Genomic DNA, 18,408 nt, shown 5'->3' with positions numbered 1-18,408 from the left:
TTTTTTTTTTTTTTTTTTTTTTTTTTTTTTTTTTTGAGACAGGGTTTCACTAAGTAGCTCAGTTTGTAGCTGGAACATGAAGTTTAGAACAGGCTGGCACCTGCGTCGGCCTCCCAAGCACTGAGACTAAAGGCATCCACCATCATCTTTGAACTTTGTAAAACAATGTAAGGGACTTTCAGTCATCCTGTGCCTTGGCCCTTGATCTCTCTTCTACTACCACCCTCATTTTTATTTATTTGTTTTTTTGAGACAGAGTTTCCACCCTCATTTTTGTCCTTTGTTTGTGACAGGGTCTTACCTAGCTCAATAGCCCAGGCTGGTATCAAACTTATGTCTGTCAGGTGACCTTGAGCTCTTGATCCTCCTGCCTCTATTTCCATAATGCTGGGATCCAGGCTTGCACCTTGGAGTCTGGATTTAGTAAATGCTAATATTAAACCTAGAGCTTTGTATAAACTCTATAGACCAGCTAGCCTTGAACTCAGAGATCTGCTACCACCCAGCCATAACTTTTCCATTTTTTGAGAAATGGAGTGAGACCTGGCTGTCCTGGAACTCCCTCTGTAGATCATACTGGCCTCAACTCAGAGCTCTGCCTGCCTCTGTCCTCTAAGTGCTGGGATTAAAGGTATATGTCACCATGCCTGGCCTCGGTCTCAACTTTATTATTACTAATATTTTAATGATTTACTTTATTTCATATGCATTGATGTTTTTCTTGCATGTCTGTCTGTGTCTTGAAGGTGTAGGATCCTTTGGAAGTAGAGTTATAATTGTGGACCACCATTGGATGATGAGGATTGAACCCTGGTTCTCTAAAAGAGCAGCCAGTGCCTCTCACCGCTGAGTTCTCTCTCCAGTCCCCAGTCTCAGCTTTTTAAGAACAAATTGTTTAACATACGCACACACACATATTTAACATGCATGTGTTTGGCTTGCATGTAGTCTGTCCACCACCTGCATACCTGATACCTGTGGAGACCAGAAGGCATCACCAGATCTGCTTAATGTAGTTGTGCGCAGCCAGTAAGAGTTGGGAATCAAAGCTCAGGCTCTGAAGGAGCGGTCAGTGCTCTCTCTCCTTTCTCTCCAGTCCCCCTTCTGCTTTTTACTGTGAGGCACATGATGTCCTTGACTTGGCAGCCCAGCACAGGACTATTAAGGGCTCCTGTAGATAGAAGCCAGAGAGGGGCTTGGTCTGACCTTAGTTAGGCAAGACCATTGCTTACTCAGGGTGAGGGGCATCCCTGTCTCCCCTCATCCTATCGTCAAAATACCTATAGAGGAAGATGGGGTGTAGCCCCTTATAGGGGCAGAGAAGTTTCAGTAGTCCACAAGGGAAGTTGGAAAGTCTAATCTTTCAGCAGGAAACTATCAGTGATTTCATGCAGTGTGCCACACCCAAGAGAGAAAGCCAGATCAGCTAAATTTTTTTGTTGGGTTTTTTTTTTTGTTTTTTTGTTTTTTCTTCGAGACAGGGTTTCTCTGTGTAGCCCTGGCTGTCCTGGAACTCACTTTGTAGACCAGGCTGGCCTCGAACCCAGAAATCCACCTGCCTCTGCCTCCCGAGTGCTGGGATTAAAGGTGTGAGCCACAACGCCCGGCTTTTTTTGTTTGTTTTTGAGATAGATTCTTTTTTTTTTTTTTAGAACACAGTGTTTTGTTGTTTTTTTTTTTAAAGCTTTATTTATTATATGTAATTACTCTGTAGCTGTCTTCAGACACTCCAGAAGAGGGAGTCAGATCTTGTTACAGATGGTTATGAGCCACCATGTGGTTGCTGGGATTTGAACTCAGGACCTTTGGAAGAGCAGTCGGGTGCTCTTACCCACTGAGCCATCTCACCAGCCCTTGAGATAGATTCTTACTACCTAGTTCTGGCTGGCCTGGAACTCCTCATAAAGACTAGGCTGACCTCAGATTCACAGAGATCCCCTGCTTCTGTTGTCTGAGTGCAGAACTACAGACAAGCTCTACCAGGCATGCTAGAAGTCACTTACCAGGTGTATTACACTGACAGCCCCAAGAAGTTTCTGGTCACCATTCCACTTGCTCTTCCTACTCCTCACCAGCCTTCATGGAGAGTCCACCTGGACAGACATCCCCTGCTAAACCTGGCAATTAGTGAACATTTGCAACCTCGGCTAGTGTCCAGCTTATCCTTGCTACTAATTATAATATTCCCCCCTTGGAGAGGAATCGGAATATACGGAGAGCTTAATTTACTTGCCCAAGGTCACAGTGTTGGAGTGGCGACACCAAGCAAGGTGTGACATTTTGAACCTTTTATACCCTCAATTATTAAGTTGCTGATAGGTTTCCAGACTGGTTTGATATTTAATTTTATTTCAAAACGTTTTCTATTATGTAAAAGGGGGGGGGGAAACCTTCCAAAGATCACTCAGCTTCTCTGCTACAGAATTAACCACTCCCAAATACACAAAAAGCAAACCAAATAAAATCCAAAAAAATTAAAATAAAATAAACAAAAGCGGTAAATTCACACGTAGACAGTCAAAATCCTCGGGAAAAGTGAGGGGATCTTTTAAAGCGACAAACAACCCCGACTCAGAGCCCGACTAAATTCAGGGGTTAGAAAGCTATACACTGCGGTTTCTTCCCAGTCCGGCCACCGCCTCGGGTTTCCAAGGGTGTTGCGTAGTTTCACTATGGAGCCCGCTTCTAACTGGTGACACCACACGACAAGAGAATCGTACGTTTTATTGCCATTCCCCTGTGTACAGCTCGTTCTTGTCTGCATGCGTTTTCACCACCGGCGGATCCCGACACCAACGCCTTACCCCATAGCCATATGTATTACAATAGGTTGCCTTATGGCGACCTTGACAGCCATCCGTGTGGGAGGGCGGGTGTCGGGGGGGGGGTCGGCTCAGAAAGGGGAAACCTTCACACCCAGCGAGATGACACCAGCCAGGATGACAGCAACGATCCACTCAGCAAGGAATCCTCCCAAAGATTGACAGTCAGGGCACCAACTGTCTTAGCCCCGGAGACGACGCGGCCTCGCGAGACTTGGGTGCCGCTCTGGCGGGGGGAGTCCGAGAAGCCCGTTCGGAATTGGGGGAAGGGAGACTGAGGATCATCTGTGGCGCAATCATTGCACGAGATTGGGCCACGGTCGCCGGGAGCCGCGGTGAGAGATCTCGCGATAGTTCGTGCTTTCCAGTCTGGAACCCGGGGCGGTTTCTCGCGAGAGCCCGTGCTTGCGGCTCCGGGAGACCCCGGGTGTTTGTGTGTGTGTATGTGTTGGTGACTGTGAGTACGGAGGAGCAGCGGCCGCCATTTCAGGGAGCTAGCCGACGCTGTCGCAGGGGTGGATCCTGAGCTGCCGAAGCCGCTGCCCTGCTCTCCGTCGCGGGCTCCTTTAATCCCATTGTTTCTTTTAGATTCGCTTGGGCCTAGACGCCCTCGGGGCCCGATATTCGGGTTGGGCGGTACCGCGGCCTGGGCCTAGTGGCTTAACAGTCGCGACAGCAGCGGCGGCGGCGGCGGCGGCAGCCGACTTTCCCGAGGCGAGCACAGGCGCGCGGAAGCCCGCACAGGTACGGGGCGTCGCGGCCGGCGGGGAGCGGGCCGCCTGCCCGAGCTGGGTGCTCCGCGATACCGACGCTTTTCGCCGCTCTGCTCGGCGCGCGGAGGGGGAGGGGGCCTTCCCGGCGCGGTGGGGTCACCTCTCCCCGGGTGCGCCCTTCATCTCGGGCAAGGACGTCGTGGGCGGTTTTGGTAGCGGCCAGGACCCTCCGTGGGGACCTCGGTCCGATAAAGATCTGTTTTCCCCGAGGGCCGGGGCTGGTCGCGACCTCCCAACATGGCGCCCGTGGACCGCCGTCGCGGTACACGACACCTCCCGGCGGAGGGAGTCTCCCTCCGCCGCTAAGATGGCAGCGCGGGTTTTGTGCGGCGAGGAAGCGCTCGGGTGCACCCTTCCCCGGGGCGCTTTTAGCCGATCGCGGGCGGGTTTTTGAAATCAGCCCTAGAGTCCTGCTCCTCTGTACGGTGAAAGGAACGTGACACTTTGGCTTACCCAAGTCAGGCTTGTCTGACGGGCGTCGCACAATTTTAGCCATCGTAGCGCTTTCAAAGGAGTTTTCTCAGGGTTGGAGGTCACGGAGACATTTTATTTCATTTCATTTTACTTTATTTTTAGCAGAATTGCAGGTTTACTTACAGGACTGTCTTCTTCCTCCCCAGGCGAGTAGAGAAAATGGCAGACGATATTGATATTGAAGCCATGCTTGAGGCCCCTTACAAGAAGGTGAGAAAACACGCTAGTGAGCTTTAATATATTTCTTAATTTAGCATTATTCACGAAACTACTGCTGAAATGTAAACTAACCTTCCCGGAGCCCTCTTGATTACCTTATCAGAGATGCATTACGTGTAACTTACAAAAGTAAATATATGCTATTGATGTAATAATATTGTGCAGTAGTTTCACTTCAGCGTGATGAATAAATGCCCATCTATCTCTCTTTGTAGACTTGCCTAACGATATCTCACCTCTACTCCCATGAATTCACCTTTGATTCCAGTGTGAACTGTCAATCATAAGGTAGTAATTGAGTGACTTATCGCTGTACCGTGGTCCCCTAGGTAAAATGACTCAACTAAGAATTACCAGCTTCAGTTTGGTATAGCAAAAAGGTGAATGTAGTGGTTTGGGAAAACTGCAGGGGTCCAAGAATAATAAATTATAACCAGTCTCTGGCAAGTAAATCTTAGGAGTCTTGAAAGAAGAAATGGGTGAGATTTAAATTTCATTTTCTATAAATAGACATAAGGCTGGTGATAATAAACCTGAAAACAGGCAGGTATTGATCTGCTTTTCAGTTAATAATTAAGATTCTTGGATCCCTGAATAGAAATTGGCAAAAAAAAAAAAAAAAAAAAAAGAAAAAGAAAAGAAAAAAAAAAACAAGAAAAGAAGACAAGGAGAAAAAAGGCAAGAGACAGTATCACAGCTTAGAGTCACTTGATGACTGTTTTACTGTTCTCCATAGTATTTTGTTTTTAATTAGGCCCTGCCATAGTTTTTCACCCTAAAAACTAGAAAGGAAGTTTTTTGGCTAGTAAGACAGTATGACCCATTTCGGTATCACAGTAAAAGTAAGCACTCTTCGTTCTTTGACCAGTTGGTGGTGAAGATAGCAGTGTGCATGCATGCATTGTCACTGGTGTCACAGACCTTAAGACCCGCTAACTTAGAGATCCTACTATTGGTGATGTGTTCAAACTGAAATAAAAACATTGCGCTTAAACCGTTTAAAAATAATACATTTGTCTTGGAGTGTAGCACGACCATGTGGTGCCTTTTGGATGAATTCTGATAGCTTTAAATAGTGTAATTTTGTAATGCTAGACTCTTGAAGTCATACTTTCTGTTTTGATGTTCTTGTCTTAGTTTAACTTGGATATAATTCCATGTAAACAGGTATGGAAGTAGGAAATGTTTAGGCTGGACTGGTGGATTATTAATTAACTTTTCTTGGGTTCTTGGGAGTCAACATTACTAAAGCAGTGTGAATCCCTGTTTGCTTCAGGGCGAGATGTGTGACAGAGGTGGCATCAAGCTCTTACAGTCCCAACCCTCCAACGGAAATGGGCGAAGATCTCAGGAATGGCATCGGTCACAGGAAATCGATAGTGGCTGGCTGCTAGCATGGCCACTTGGGGCTTAGGCAGAAATAGAGCCATGGTACCGACAAAAGGGACAATAGCACATGGAATAAAACTCAAACTGACTTCATGTTTCATAGAAATCTTTAACCACTTCAACATTGTAATTCCGGATGACTTATTTAATATCTAAACAATGTAAGAAAGTAAAATATAACATTAAATGTGGACAGATTTTAATTTTTGTTTCTTGATGACTTAATTATTAGCAACAAAGTGGTTAAACGTATACCATCTAAATTTTTTTATAGCCTTCCATGTTACACTAAATAAGTAATTAGTTTTAAAATTGTCTTGTATTTTCTTATTCCTATTCCCTTTACCCTTTGACAACTTGAAATGTTACCACTTCGTCCTCATGATGTTCTTCTATCAACCTTGCTTAGGATGAGAACAAGTTGAACAGTGCTAACGGCCATGAAGAACGTAGCAAAAAGTAAGTTTGAATAAGGAACCTAGGGGTGGGTGGGAACTAACCTTGTGGAAATCTGTTCTTGTGGTTAAGCATCAAACTATGGTTTTCTTCGCCTCGTGGGAAACTGCTCATAACATTTGAGATGAGAAAGTCCTTCAGGATATAAAGCCTTGGGCTTTGTGCAATATAGACTACAGGATATGGTTTCAAAGAACTTCTTGACAATTTGCTCTCCAATCTCCCAAGGTTCTCTTGAGTTCTGTAATGTTTTAAATTTGGTAACTTTGGCTTAATTTTTGGAGATGTGATGAATTAGAAGATGTTATAGAAAAAGATAACATCAAGGCCATCGAAAGTACTGTTTCCCCTTCAGTCACTAAAGGAACCAGCTATGAATTTCTTGCTGCATAAAGGCCCCTTTGATAGTAATGAAAGCATACTTACTAGTTTTTGATGGGATTTTTTTTTTCTTTCTCTCCTTGGGCCTTTATCTTTAGTATATCCAAGGAGACCATTAAGAATATGTAATATATTTGAGATCGATGACTAAGTTGAGATAAGTACATGCTGCAGACTCAGTATAGAATAAATAGGATCCTATTTACAAGGATGGAGCCTATTGACTGTTGTGAAATTACTATTCAGCTCCGATGTTAGTAATTCTTAACTTGATATGGTCATGTGCATCAAGATGTCCTAGCCTATGTTTATAATGCCATAATAAAACATTTTGTCATATCATGACCACATAATACTTAATGAGAAACAATGATAAAATAGCCACTTATTTGATTCTTTTTGGCTCTTTTCCTCCTAAGAGCTCAAAGTGCTTCATAATAACTACCTCAGTCATCCTCACAAGAACTTTGTTAGGTGGTATGATTTCATAAAATAGATGAGAAAATTGTTTGATACAGATTACTTAGAATTTTGCAAGCAAAGATTTTATAATCTAAATGTGGTAAAGGATTTTAACATGTGGTTTGGGTGTTGTGGTTCAGGCTTATAATTTCCTCACTTAAGATGAGGCAAAAGAACGCCGGGCGTGGTGGCGCACGCCTTTAATCCCAGCACTCAGGAGGCAGAGGCAGGCAGATTTCTGAGTTTGAGGCCAACCTGGTCTACAAAGTGAGTTCCAGGACAGCCAGGGCTATACAGAGAAACCCTGTCTCAAAAAACAAAACAACAAAAATAAACCAAAATAATAATAATAAAAAAAGGTGAGGCAAAATGATCATAAATTTCAGCTGGATTTCCTGGATCATGTATTAAAAACTAGAGTAAGAGAAAAGAAAGGTCTAATTTATGGAATTTTTTTTCACCAAAGTGGATATGGGGAATATAATTCATTTTTAATCTTTTCTGAGTTGAGTTTCCTAAAATTTCAGTTCCATGGTTTTATAGCCAAAAGAAAACCCAGTAACAGGTATTGACCAGTTTATAAAAATTACTCACTTTAGACTCTGGATAAACTTGAATGCAAATTCTGCAGTATTTTTTAACATGTCTTGATCCCAGTAATATGTCGAGGTTGTTCTTTTAATCCTGTATCTAAACTCTTTAGAGATCACCAATCTTTTATGAAGAATTAGAGCAATAAGTGCTCTATGAAATAGTGTTCTGCTGTGGAGTCAGTTGGGTAATTTAGTATAAAAGTGTTTTACAAGGAGCTTTCGTACATACTTCATTTAGTAATATCTTTAAAATTTCCAAAATATTTCTGACTTGTTACAGCTGATTTAAATTAGGTGGTTGCTTAATGTAGTCACAAAGTTTTTAATCTGGTGATTTGAAAGGACATGCAATTAAAAGTAATGAACATAATGTAGAAGAAAACATTTAGCTCTGGGATAGATGAAACACAAATACCTGCTCTTGTTTTAAGATAAGGTAGATGTTATTTTTATGTGGTTCATGCTAATAGTATTAAATTTAAAGCCGTTGAATGTTGGAGATAATTGTTGCTGGTAAGGTAGTAAGGATAGGAAACTACAATCTGACAGAGAGCTAAGTACAGAAACTAAGAAACTGTAATTGTGATTTGTAATACAGTGTATTGTATCCCAGTAGTATAAAAGGATCAAAGTTTAATGTAACAACCTTTTAGCCTATTTTCTGAAGAGTTTTTAAAATTTTAACACTGAGTTTGTCACGGCCTCCAAATATTTGAGGTTACCCCTCATGGAAGCATTTCGTTTCTGTAACCAGTTTTGCAGTCTCAAATCAAATTTCATTTTGTTTAGTCTTTAAAGAATCAGAAAAGGATAACAGTAAAATGGCACAGTTAAAAATATATTGGCTACTGTGGTGTCGATTATCAAATTTTGGAATAAATGACTTTTCTATTTTTTTTTCTTATTTTCCAGAATACATTGCATTTAAAATTTAGATCTTCTTACATGGAAGAGGTCAAATCCAGTTATAGCAAAACACCTTTACAGCAGAGGCCATATAACCAAAAAGTCCAAAGGCCCAGTGGACCATTTACTTCAATGATGTTCAGTACAAAATTCCACTGCCACTAAAGACTTGGGAAAGTCCCATTTAAGTTGTAACAGGATTTGACTATTAGGATGGAGTTTATGACCATTTCTTTAGTTGAATAATGTTTTCTAATGCTGGAATTTGTTCTAAGAAGTATGTTGGTTTCTTGTAACAATCTTGTCTGGGCTTTTATATGGAAGATTGTATTTTCTGATTTCAAAGTATGTTGTCTATTTACCTATCTTGGGTTGCCTTCAGATGTGGGTGGGTATTTGCTTAAGAAAAGTCTGGCAAGACTTTGAGTAAAAATTAGGGTTTTTTTTTGTTGTTGTTGTTGTTTGTTCTAACTTTTGGAATAAGATTGGGGGGGGCCTGTGAGAGGTAATTATAGGCAGATCGACTCTGCTATCGGCCATCTTTGAGCAGAGCAACACTTATTGTCCCTTTTTTCTGGGGAATGGAATTAATTTTAACCTTATCCCCTAATTTGAATTAATGTAGGTAAGACATGGTTTTAGCCATCTCAGAATTCTTTAGTCCTAAGAAGTAGTGTCAGGGTTTGAAACATCAAAGTTGGAATGTTAATTGTTGCCCTTCCTGAGCATTGGAGTTGCTGTGACTACTATATAAGTAATGAGTGTAGCCTAATTTTCTGTCATGTGCTACCTAGCATATTTCTGACAGTCAGGTGGATTATCTTGAAATTTTAGACAAAGTTTCTGCCTCCTTGGAAAGCTCTCCATCTCCTTGTGATTGGAGTGTGGGTTTCAAGATTCCAGAAGGTGGGTGTCTTCATTTTCTATTTTCAATGCACTCTAAGATGACCTGCTTACAGGTTCTCTGAGGCATACCTCAGTTGTTCTTGTGCTAACTTTGCTTTGATACAAATTAAATAGCTCATTAATTTTCCTAATGATGTAGTGTTGTCAAAATGTTCAAATCTCAAACCACTTACAAATGGACATTTTGGTGGAGTAAACATACTTTGAAACATCTTTCAATTATTGTTGAAATATCTGAAGGCACCTCTAATTTGGGTGATGACAGAGGTACAGATTTCAAGGTTTAATTGTGAAGTACTGTGAGGAACCCAAAAGTGAGTGGAAAGATAACTGGCTTTTTTTTTTTGTTGTTGTTTTTTTTTAAACTTTCCAAGGAAGGTTAAATTGGTTTAATTGCATCCTACAGGCTTATGTAAACGAGCTTAAAAAGGGAATTTTCTATTTCATAATAGCTTTAAATGGTTACAGTAGAATCTTGAATTGTGAGAGTGAATTTTATTGCATTCTTAGCATCCTTTATTCTTGTAATTTTGCCCATAAAAAGCAAAATGATATGTATATTGTGTTTTGAAAAGTATAAAACATTCTTACATGTATACAGTATCAAAATTGACTTACTGTTAATGGAAAAATTTTATATGACAATATTTCTTGATTGTGAACATGCTATAACTGAACCGCTAGCCTATGAATTACCATAATAGGAGTTGGTCTGTTATGTGAATGGCAGTTAAACTGGAATTTTTTAAAGTTCAGGCTTGGTTTTCTACTTGCCAGCAAGTCCTGTTTCTTCTTTCAAGCTGTTTCTGCCTCAGGAGATGATGGCAAATTCTTCCTCTTAATCATGTCTCTCAGTTCCTTTATCTTCAGTAAACATGAAGCAAAGGTTGGGGTGTTAAGTCTCAAACTCAGGAGTTGTTTTCCCTAAATTATGATTTTTGTACCATTGTACAGTGGTAAAAATACATTAACAAAAGAATAAACATTTTAACCATAGAAGAAAGTATATATTGGTTGGTATTTAAACCAGCATGTAATGGTACTTTTTTCCTCCTCAGGAGAAAAAAAAGCAAGAGCAGAAGTCGTAGTCATGAGAGAAAAAGAAGCAAAAGTAAAGAACGGAAACGAAGTAGGGATAGAGAAAGGAAAAAGAGCAAAAGCCGAGAGCGGAAACGAAGTAGAAGCAAAGAAAGGAGACGAAGCCGCTCACGCAGTCGGGATAGAAGATTCCGAGGCCGCTACAGAAGTCCCTAGTATGTAATTGTTATTAGAACTGTTCTTTCATGTGTTTAGATAGCAATTTAACTGGAGTAATAGGAATAAATCCTTAAGTAAGGATAATGACATTGAAGCTAGTAAGGAAAAAACACAGTATGTAACCTCATACATAAAATATACAATCTACCAGACTTAGCAGCGTTTTTCTACACAAGCTACAAATTTTATGACACTCCAAATTAAAAGGAAGCTTGATAGAGAAAGCCTAAAGTTTGTGAAGTGTAAAGTACAGGTAGCTAAATCAGTTTTAAGAAAATCTTGGTGTGTAGCTGTAGCTAGCTGAAATTCAATTTTTAGGCTCATTACTCTTACTATTTCTATATAAGGTTTTAGGGTAAACTGAAAGTGATTGTAGATAAAGCTAGTGGAATTTATATGCATTATTTAAACACATGTAGAATTAATTCATTACAACTGATAAAAAATATGCACTTGGCTATCAATATGATGGCTCATGTGTTTAGTGCCAGCATTCGGATCTTTAAGTTCAAGGACAGCCAGAGCCACATGCAGAAATGGTCTTGAAAATAAATAAAATTTTGTTTTTAAACCTGTATTAAGAGCTTTTCGAAGAAACTGTGAACTGCATTTCTAAGCAAGGTTTAAAGCAAGCACAATTCTTCCTTGATGCTTAAGTCCTTAATTCTTTACTAAGCATACCTTTTAAAACCATTTTTGAAAGTATTTATGCTTGTGTGATGCCAGGTGCCAGTCAGTCAGTATAGATTTCAGCTAGGCCAAAAGCTTTATTTGCCTTAAATGTTTATAAGATTTAAGTAGTTCAGAGTTGAATTTAAAGTTGGACAACTGAATCAGCCACTGACCTTTTCTTGTTAAGGAATATACTGAGTTTTAAACTAATAATAAAGAGTGATTGTCAACAAAGTAATTACATACTGGTATAAACTGAAGGTATTTGAGTTTGGATTCTGGATCATTTATATTTGGATTCTGTACCTGAGTCTTGTTGCCCTTCTGTGTTTGTTTTTATTTATGGTTTATGTTAGTTGCCTTATATGTTATAGACTTTATGCTGGTAGTACTGCAATGATACTATTTTTATTCTTATTTTTTTTCCTCTCAGGAGCTGAGGACCAAACCAAGGGCCTTTTGCTTGCTGGGCAAGCACAATAGCACTGAGCTAAATCCCCAAGCCCCATGAGACTATTTTTTAATTCTGAGTTATATATTAGAAATTTTTTGTTCATTTCCTCAAGATTTGCATTCTTAAAGATTGTAAATTTTCTTAACTGCGGTGAATTAAATAGGGGACAGATGCTTTTCAAGTATGTGAGTACATTTGTCTCTACCTTCTGACAGACCAGAAGTGGACATCTGATACCATTAGAGATGGTTTGTGGGCCACCATGTGGTTGTTGGGAATTGAACTCGGGACCTTTGGAAGAACAGTCAGTACTCTTAACTGCTGAGCCATCTCTCCAGCACCAGAATACTTTTTTGAGAAGCTACTATTTATGGCTACATCTTATTCAAGTCTGACTTAATTTAAATATTTCTTGTATTGGTTTGAATTGAACTTTGTGGTGGTTAGCCAGGCAGTTTTATAACCAAGAGAAATAGAGTGGAGCTGGCAGATGCAGATCTATATTAGTTCAAGGGCAGCCTGGTTTACAGACTGCATTTTTAGTTACACCCTGTGTTCAAAATACTTTTCTGTGTTATGTATAACAGAAGGGGAAAAATAGCTTGTTAAATTATATTTATATGTAATTAAATAGACAGTAATCTGTCCAATAATAGTTTGACTATGATGGACCAATAAGGGAAAGTAAGAGGATCACTGCTAAATTCCAGGCCACATTGATCTACAAAGTGAATTGCAAGAAAAAGGAGGCATATATATGTACCCTATTTTTAAAAAAAAGCCTGAGGCCACCCATGGTGGCACACGCCTTTAATCCCAACTCAGGAGGCAGAGGCAGGCGGATTTCTGAGTTTGAGGCCAGCCTGGTCTACAAAGTGAGTTCCAGGACAGCCAGGGCTACACAGAAACCCAGTCACGAAAAATCCAAAGGGGGGGGAATCCTGAGTTAGAGGGGAAAGAAGAATTTTATTTGAAACAACTTGATTATAAGTTGACCTAGGTTTTCTTACAACTAAATGTAAATTTTTAAAAAACATCTTTTATTTATACATGAGTGCTCAATTTTCATGTGTACCTGTATGGTAGAAGAGCATTAGATCCTATTATTGAAGGACAAGAGCCACCAAGTGGTTGCTGGGAATTGAACTCAAGACCTCTGGAAGAGCAACCAGTGCTAGTATCTGCTGAACTAGTTGTCTTTAATGACTATGATTGAATATTATGGCACATATATCTTATGAGCCTTTAAGAAGTCCGGAGTGATTGTCAACAAAATAATCATCCGATACTGGTATAAACTGAAGGTATTTGAGTTTGGATTCTGGATCATTTATATTTGGATTCTGTACCTGAGTCCTGTTGCCCCTCTGTGTTTGTTTTAAGAAGGTCCAGAGTTGAAATCCCAGCAACCACAATGTGGCTCATAACCATCCATTACAAGATCTGATGCCCTCTTCTGGAGTGTCTGAAGACAGCTACAGTGTACTTAGATATAATAAATAAATANTTAAAAAAAAAAAAAAAGATTTCCAGGACAGCCAGGGCTATGCAGAGAAACCATGACTTCGCGGGGGGAGCGGGGAGTAAGCTTTGTCTTTACAAAGGTACAAAAATTATTTGTATTATGATTTAGTTACTGTGGAAACCCATCTTTTATCATTTTTTGCAATATTGGTGTTGGGCTGTGGATCAAGTATATTCCAGAACTGAACTGGAACTTCTCTTTGAATCATAATAGTCACATTTTTAATTGTTCTTACAGTTAATACCTTCTATAATAATACAATACTGTGAATGTTCTGATACTCACTTAAGAATTACTACATGGAAACTGGGCAAGGTGGCATACATTTGATTTCAGCACTAGTCAGACTAGATCTTTGTGAGTTCCAGGCCAGCTGGAAAGACATAGTTAGAACCTGTGTTAAATTAAAAGACAAAAAAAGAAAGAAAAAAAAAGAGCCTGGGTGCTTGTGGTAGCATACACCTTTAAACCCAATACTCAGAAGAGAGTCAGGGTCTCTGAGTCTGGTCTGTAGCCTGCCTTGAAAAGGGGGAGGATACGAGGGAAGGGAGGAAAAAGATGAATAATGGGGCTCAGGCCTGTAATTCAAAATTGAAATCTCAGTTTGAGGCTGGAGAAAAAACAGTTCTAGGTCATTTGGATTTTATGAGACACTGTCAACAGTTTTTGAATTGTGTAGTGTGTATGTACATGTTAAGTGCACACTTTTAAAAGTTACACACTAAACCATGTTGGGATAAGAAAGTACAGAGGGAAGTATTTTTACTCTATTTTTTGTATTTTTAAAGGCTCATGCTCATTGAAAGTAGATGTGATGGATTTTTTTCGTTTTTTTTTAGAATCAAAAAGTTTTGCTGGGCAGTTGTGGTGCACGCCTTTAGTCCCAGTCCTTGGGAGGCAGAGGCCGGTGGATTTCTGAGCCTGGTCTACAGAGTGAGTTCCAGGACAGCGAGGGCTACACAGAGAAACCCTGTCTCTAAAAACCAAAAAAAGAAAAAGTTTTGAGGTTGCAACTTTTGTTCTTGGCACCTTGAACCTGGTCCAGGATAGAAAAACAAGGGCTACAGGTCTGGGATAAAGTCATGATTTTTCTAAGTTCTGTTTACTCTGTGTAGGTGAGGTAGAGAAGACGCTGCCTAAACAGTGTTAGACTTGTTGGGGAGCCCATGAACTTGATCGAAGCAACACACCCTAAACCTGTAACTAGTATAATTTTGTGTTTTCTTTTTAGCTCCGGACCAAAATTTAACAGTGCCATCCGAGGAAAGATTGGGTTGCCTCATAGCATCAAATTAAGGTTTTTAAACATACTTCTGAATTGTTTAAATTGTATTTCAAGGAACTAATGTGATTGTACCTATTTGGGTAATTTGTGAAACTTTTTATCCTTGCAGCAGAAGACGTTCCCGAAGCAAAAGTCCATTCAGGAAAGACAAGAGTCCTGTGAGGTAACTGTTAGGTTTTTTTTTTTCTTTTTCCCCTTTTCAATTTTTTTCTCATAAAGTTCTAAAAAATCCCCCCCCCCCCGGTATTTTTTTTTCCAGACAGGGTTTCTCTGTGTAGTCCTGGCTGTCCTGGAACTCTGTAGACCAGTCTGGCCTCCAAGTAGGAAATCTACCTGCCTCTGCCTCCCAAGTGCTGGGTTTAAAAGCGTGCACCAACACTGTCCAGCTAAATCCTGATAGTTTTAAATAGGGCTTCATATCATATGGAATTATTTAGTAACATTTGAAATATTCTCATAGTAAAATAACAATCACAAGTTTTATGGCTTGGAACTTTTGCATGAAAAGTACATTTCATCTTATGTATCTTACCAAATTGAATGGTTATATCTATTCATCATGCCTCAATAAGTTTCCAATTGTGTAATGAAGAATTTGGTTCAGAGCAGGTTTTGTCGTCTGGTATACTTCAGTACACAGGTTTAACTAGAACATGTTAAATTTTTATTATTTTATGTATATGAATACTCTGAAGCTATCTTCATGTACTCCTGAAGAACATATCAGATCCAATTACAGATGGTTGTAAAAGATGTTGTTGCTGGGAATTGAACTCAAGATCCCTGGAGGACAGTCAGTGTTCTTAACCTACTGAGCCATCTCTCCAGCCCAATTAATTTTATTTATTTATTTATTTATTTATTTATTTATTTTTATGCAGGGTATTCCCTTTGTAGTCATAAGAAACTTGGAACATTCTCTGTGGCCCAGGCCTTCAATTTCACTTGCCCGTGCCACTTCAGTGCTAGGATAACTGTGTGTAACTAGTTATTTATTTATTTATCTTTTGAAAAGACTATTTCATGTTTAGGACTATGTGTTTCTAAACATATTTATGCAGTATATCATGCCTGGGGCCCTCCTAGGCCATTAGAAGTGTTAGATTTCCTGGAACTGGAGTGACAAATACTTTTGAGCAGCATTCAGGTACTAGGAAATGAAACCCTGGTCTTTGGTAAGTGTAGCCAGTTCCCTATCTGTTAAACTTGTTACTAGATGGATTCTAATCATAAAATTCTTTGATTTGATAAATTCATGATTATTAAATTGGACAAATACTGATTTAATTGTGAATATTTGGATTACTTATAAGAAAACCTTGTTATTTGAATTTGTTTGACCATAGCTTTTTAGGTTTACAAACAAAATTGTCCCTTGATTTTTCTAAGTGCTTTCTTTTTTTTTTTTTTTTTTTTTTTTTTTTTTTTTTTTTTTTTTTTGGGTTTTTTTTGGAGACAGGGTTTCTCTGTATAGCCCTGGCTGTCCTGGAACTCACTCTGTAGACCAGGCTGGCCTCGAACTCAGAAATCCGCCTGCCTCTGCCTCCCGAGTGCTGGGATTAAAGGCCTGTGCCACCATGCCCGGCTTCTAAGTGCTTTCTTATACACACATAAAAGGCATTTTTTCTGTTATATTTATATATTATTTAAAAGATTTTACTGTTTTAAGGTAACAACACATTTGTGTCTGAGTATATGTGAGCTATTAGCACTAAAGAGTTTTATGGGGTTGTGAGTCACCTAGCATGGTGCCCTTAAGTGCTGACCCATCTCTTTAGCTCTTTAGGCTGATATCTATTATCAATGAGTAATGTTTTTTTTGTTTTGTTTTGTTTTTTTGTTTTTTTAGGCAGGGTTTCTCTGTGCAGTCCTGGCTATCCTGGAACTCTAGACCAGGCTAGCCTCGAACTCAGAAATCCGCCGGCCTCTGCCTCCTGAGTGCTGGGATTAAAGGCGTGCGCCACCACCGCCCTACAAATGAGTAATGTTAATAGTTGAAATTTTTTGTGAAAATAGTTGAGCACAGTAACTCAAACCTTTATTCCTAACAATTCAAAGTTTGAGGAATGAATATCTCCATCAGTTCACAGGAGGCTGGTTCACATAGCTGACAGAGTTTGATCAATGCCTGGTTCCTTTTTTTTTCTTTCTTTCTTGCCTCTTGTCATTGCTTACTGTTATTTGTAACTGGATTTGTTCATTCCTTGATTAACTTGATTTTTCCATTCAGGATTTGGAACAATAAGCAGTTTTTTTTATAGAACTAAATTCCCAAGCTCTGTGTATGAATTGTAGTCATTGAAATAATGCCAATTACAATAGGAATCCCACGAAGTATTTGTGGGTTTCATTCTCACATTGATCATTTGAAGTTTTCAAAGGTAGTTGCCTGAATTTTCAAAGTTTGTTTTCTGAATTTTTTGTGGGAATATCCACAAATTTTGCTCATTCCTGGAATTTGTGAAGGCTTCTGATTGCCACTTTAATATGGAGACATAACCACTGTGGTGATGTAAGGACAGTTGTTTGCACTCTGGTCCTGCAGTCTGATTACCAGAATGATTTTTCTCTATCAAAGGAAGTAGAATTTGTAGTGTGGACATTTTGTATAGATTTAACTATAAGTGTTCTTAAAAATTTACAACTAATTGAAACTTACTGGTTTTTCAAGACAGGGCTTCTCTCGTAGCCCTGGCTGTCCTGGAACTCACTCTGTAGACCAGGCTATCCTCGAAATGAGAAATCCGCCTGTCTCTGCTTCCCAGGTGCTGGGATTAAAGGCATGTACCACCATGCCCAGCTTGAAACTTACTATTTTTTTTTTTTAAAGATTTATTTATTATATGTAAGTACACTGTAGCTGTTTTCAGACACTCCAGAAGAGGGCGTCAGATCTTGTTACGGATGGTTATGAGCCACTATGTGGTTGCTGGGATTTGAACTCCGGACCTTTGGAAGAGTAGTCGGGTGCTCTTACCCACTGAGCCATCTCACCATCCCCTTGAAACTTATTTATAAATTAATGTTTTTCCTGCATGTGTGTGTTATGCTATATGCCTGATGGTTTCTGGGGATCAGAAGAGAGCTGGAACTAAAGTTGTGTTTCACAATATGCATGCTGGGAGGAGAACATAACTTCTGCATGGTAGCAAATGCCCTTAAATGCTGACTCATCTCTCTAGCCCCTTGGTTACATTTTTACTGAAGTTTATACTTTAAAAATTACTTCGGGACTGGAAATAAACTTCACTGTAGATCATTTTTCTAATGTGTGCACTGATGTAAAAATGCTTGCCTTATTGGTTTAAAATTTGGGTTTATGACTATAACTGTGTAGGATGAAGCAGGTCTATAATCCCACAACCTGCGAAGTAGAAATGGGAATGAAGATAAGGGGTGTAGCGATGACTTTGTGATTGTGAGCGCTGGACTGTTGAAAAAGCCTTGGTTCAATTTCCAGCACATAAATGGCATTTCACAGTCATCTATAATTCAAGTTTTGAGGGTTCTGTTCTTCATGAGTTCTGAATGATTGAGAACAGTTTTTGTATACACACAGGAATACACTAGAGACATGTCACCTAAATATATGTATGCGTGTATACATACCATAAATGTGTGTGTGTGCGCACACACACGGATGTCCGATAATTTTCTTGGTTTAGAAAGGAGTTGGGGCGGGGCTGGTGAGATGGCTCAGTGGGTAAGAGCACCCGACTGCTCCTCTGAACGTCCGGAGTTCGAATCCCAGCAACCACATGGTGGCTCACAACCATCCGTAACAAGATCTGACGCCCTCTTCTGGAGTGTCTGAAGACAGCTACAGTGTACTTA

At 39.6% G+C, this 18,408-nt stretch overlaps 1 protein-coding gene across 1 annotated transcript in view; it reads left to right on the top strand.

Moving 5' to 3' along the window:
• Positions 1-3,257: 3,257 nt before the first annotated feature.
• The window catches only part of Rbm39 (RNA binding motif protein 39), a 31,495-nt gene continuing 16,344 nt past the window's right edge, over positions 3,258-18,408 (top strand). Inside the window, 7 exon segments of the mRNA XM_021192198.2 lie at positions 3,258-3,566; positions 4,216-4,279; positions 6,087-6,136; positions 10,440-10,634; positions 14,521-14,586; positions 14,684-14,748; positions 17,445-17,458. Of these exon segments, the coding sequence (XP_021047857.1) occupies positions 4,229-4,279; positions 6,087-6,136; positions 10,440-10,634; positions 14,521-14,586; positions 14,684-14,748; positions 17,445-17,458 (441 nt within the window). The 5' untranslated portion in view covers positions 3,258-3,566; positions 4,216-4,228.

The sequence above is a fragment of the Mus pahari genome, chromosome 3 (genome assembly GCF_900095145.1).
Source record: "Mus pahari chromosome 3, PAHARI_EIJ_v1.1, whole genome shotgun sequence".
NCBI lineage: Eukaryota > Metazoa > Chordata > Mammalia > Rodentia > Muridae > Mus > Mus pahari.
The sequence above is the reverse complement of the archived record's forward strand: the minus strand, read 5'-3'. Positions and strand labels throughout refer to the sequence as shown.